We start from the raw sequence: 3611 nt of genomic DNA on the forward strand, positions 1-3611 counted from the left end.
TATTCTTAACATTGACTTAAGGAAAGATTTTGATACTATAAATTGGAAATTTATTGAAGATATGCTCACTGATTTAGCCTTTCCAAAGAACATGATTAACTGAATCATGCAGTGCATTAGTACTCCAAAATATTCCCTATCTTTAAATGGCACACTTCATGGCTATTTTGAGGGAGCTAGAGGTTTAAGACAAGGAGATCCTCTTTCCCCATACCTATTTGTTTTAGGAATGGAGTATCTTTCGAGAAGGCTATGCATGCTCAAAGAAGATAGACTGTTCAAATATCATCCAAAGTGTTCAAGGCTGAAAATTTCCCATCTCTTCTTTGCTGATGATCTGTTGCTTTTCTGCAAGGATGATCTATACTCTATTGCAAAATTAAAAGAATGCCTTTCAGATTTCAGCTGTGTGTCTGGATTAGAAACAAATCCTAACAAATGTTCTATTTACATGAGTGGGATTGGAGATGATTTAAAAACTCAAATTTGTGCTCTCCTTAATTTCTCTGAAGGAGTACTTCCTGTGAGATACTTAGGAGTACCACTAATCTCTAAGAGACTGTCTTATATGGACTGCTATCCATTGATCAATAAGATATCTACTCAGCTTCAAAACTGGCAAAAGAAGAAAGCTCTGTCTTATGCAGGAAGACTGCAGCTGATTAAAACTGTTATTCTGGGTGTTCAACTCTATTGGACTAGCAATTATGTTCTCCCAGTTAAAGTCCTGGAAAAAATTGATAATCTCTGTTCTGAATTCTTGTGGAATCACAAAATACATCTAATATCATGGACTGCAGTATGTCAAGATAAAGAGCATGGAGATTTGGGGATTTTCTCTGCTAGAGCCTGGAATCTTGCAGCGGCTATGAAGCTCCTTTGGATGATACACCTCAAGAAGGATCTATTGTGGATCAAATGGATTCATGGGCATTATCTAAGGCAGTCAAACATCTGTATTGTGGATCAAATGGATTCATGGGCATTATCTAAGGCAGTCAAACATCTGGCAAGTGCAAGTAAAATTGAATGATTCATGGATGTGGAAGCAAATGCTTAAAGTGAGAGATAAAATGATATCCAAGTTTGGAAATATCTCAAATGTGCTGAATATTATCACAAGGTACTGTTCTGGAGGTAAATTTCAGATTTCTTCTATCTATAATGAAATCATACAGCAAAATGCACCTGTTGTTTGGTCTAGAACAGTCTGGGATGGATGGATGTATCCTAAGCACTCCTTTATACTTTGGCTTGCTATCCAATCTAGACTGTTAACAAAAGCCAGGTTGTGTCACTTGGGGATCCTCGATACTAACTCCTGTGTTCTATGCACTCATCAAAAGCATGAAACCATTGGGCATCTTTTTTTTGAATGTGAATTCTCTGCTACTATCTGGAACAGAACTATGGAATGGATGAATTTCAGGTGGAAAACTTGCAACTGGGAGCGTGTTATTCAATGGTATAGTGAAAAACTGAAAGGAAATGGTTTCATGTTGAAGCTTAAGAGATTAGCACTGTCAGTTACAGTCTATGCTATATGGAAAGAAAGGAACCAAAGAATCTTTCAACATGAAGCAAAATTCCCCTTCACCCTCTCCTCAAAATCCTCAGGCAACCACTCTGCTTCGTTCTGTCTATTGATATCCCTCACAGCCCAGACAAATAATTGGCCCGAGGCCTCGAGCCCCAGCGCAATTTCTCGCAGCTGATCAGCTGAGAATTCATTCAGGCTACCAAAACAAGCATACACAGCTGAATTCTCCTCCTCCTTATCCAACCGAATGTCTTTGATGTACATATATTTCACATTTTGGTTATGAATAAAATTTTTCATTGACCAAAAAAAAAGTTGATAATTTTACCACAAACTGATGAAACCCTAGATTAGTCGACTAATACTTGGTGTAGTCGACTACTGAACCTGACAGATGAACCAGATAGACTCCAAAAATTGATGAACTTGATGAAAAATTTTGAGGAGAAGAAGATGCCCTAACTTGGAATCTGTTGTTTCTGAAGAGAGGAAAAAGAAGACTCGGTTTTGGGATAAGTTAGTGGGTAGTTTTAGGTTATTATTATTATTTTTTTAAGAATTTCATTGTATGGTCCAGATTTAACTGTAAAAAGAATGAAAGGTGAAGATTTTGTCTTAGATATGAGGCTAGGATTTATAGAGTTAAAAATGTATGGTTGAGATCAACTCTACTTAAATAAAACGGGTATTAGGTTTTGGGTTTTGGGTTTGATTTAATAAAAAATCCAATAAGCTTTAAAATTGAAAAACTGTGAATTCAGTATTAGTAGTCGACTAATAAGAAAAATAGTCGACTACACTGTAATTGACAGAAAGTTGATTTTTAGTTTTTGACTCAGAGTAGTCGATTATAGATGAAATTAGTCGACTACACTGTAATTCACAGAAAAAATTATATGCAATACTTGTGCATGTAGTCGACTATAGGTCAAATTAGTCGACTATTGAGGATATGTATGCATATGTGTTTGTTTTAAAAAATTTAATTTAAATCTTCAATTGAACATATACCTAATTCCCTTCATTATTTAACATAAATTTCTTCTTTTAAGGGTTTTGTTAAAATATCTGCTATTTGTTTATCAGTAGGTATGAATTCTAATGAAATGTCACCTTTGAGCACATGATCACGTAAGAAATGATGTCTAATATCAATATGTTTTGTACGTGAATGTTGAATAGGATTTTTAGATAAACTAATTGCACTAGAATTGTCACACATTATGGATGATATGGGACAATTTATGTCATAATCAGATAATATTTATTTCATCCATAAAATTTGAGCACATGCAAGACTTACAGCAATATATTCAGCTTCAGTTGTTGATAATGAAACTGAATTTTGCTTTTTACTAAACCAAGATACAAGAGAATGTCCTAAGAAATGACATGTTCCACTTGTACTTTTTCTATCGGATTTACATTCGGTAAAATCAGCATCACTATATGATATTAAATCAAATAAGCTATGTTTTGGATAAAACAAACCATAATTTGTAGTAACTTTAATATATCTAAAAATTCTTTTTACTACTTTAAGATGTGATTCTTTAGGATTAGATTGAAATCTAGCACATAAACATACACTAAACATAATATCAGGTCTACTTGTAGTAATGTAAAGAAGTGATCCAATCATACCTCGATAAAGCTTTTTATCAACATTCTTATCATTTTTATCTTTGTCAAGTGATGTAGTAGTACTCATTGGTGTTGGTTTGCTTGTTGTATTTTCCATTCCGAAACGTTTGAGTAAATCTTTTGCATACTTGCTTTGATTGATGAATATTCCTTCTTTTAATTGTTTAATTTGTAGTCCAAGGAAGAAATTCAGTTCACCCATGTGATTCATTTTAAATTCATCCTGCATAGTCTTAGCAAACTCTTGACAAAGATTCTTGTTAGTAGAACAAAAAATAATATCATCTACATATATTTGGATTAGTAAAATAACTTTATTTATTTTTTAATAAATAATGTTGAATCAACTTTACCAATATAAAAACCTGAAGTTAAAAGAAACTTTTTTAATCTGTCATACCAAGCACAAGGAGCTTGTTTAAGACCA

The 3611-nt window shown here is 33.5% G+C and overlaps 1 protein-coding gene across 1 annotated transcript; it reads left to right on the plus strand.

Annotated features, from left to right (window-relative positions):
* On the plus strand, nt 230-1033 carry LOC109835553. Its single transcript, XM_020403523.1, has one exon. It carries the CDS (start codon nt 230-232, stop codon nt 1031-1033), a length of 804 nt encoding a protein of 267 aa, XP_020259112.1.

The sequence above is a fragment of the Asparagus officinalis genome, chromosome 1, assembly GCF_001876935.1.
Source record: "Asparagus officinalis chromosome 1, Aspof.V1, whole genome shotgun sequence".
Taxonomy (NCBI): Eukaryota; Viridiplantae; Streptophyta; class Magnoliopsida; order Asparagales; family Asparagaceae; genus Asparagus; species Asparagus officinalis.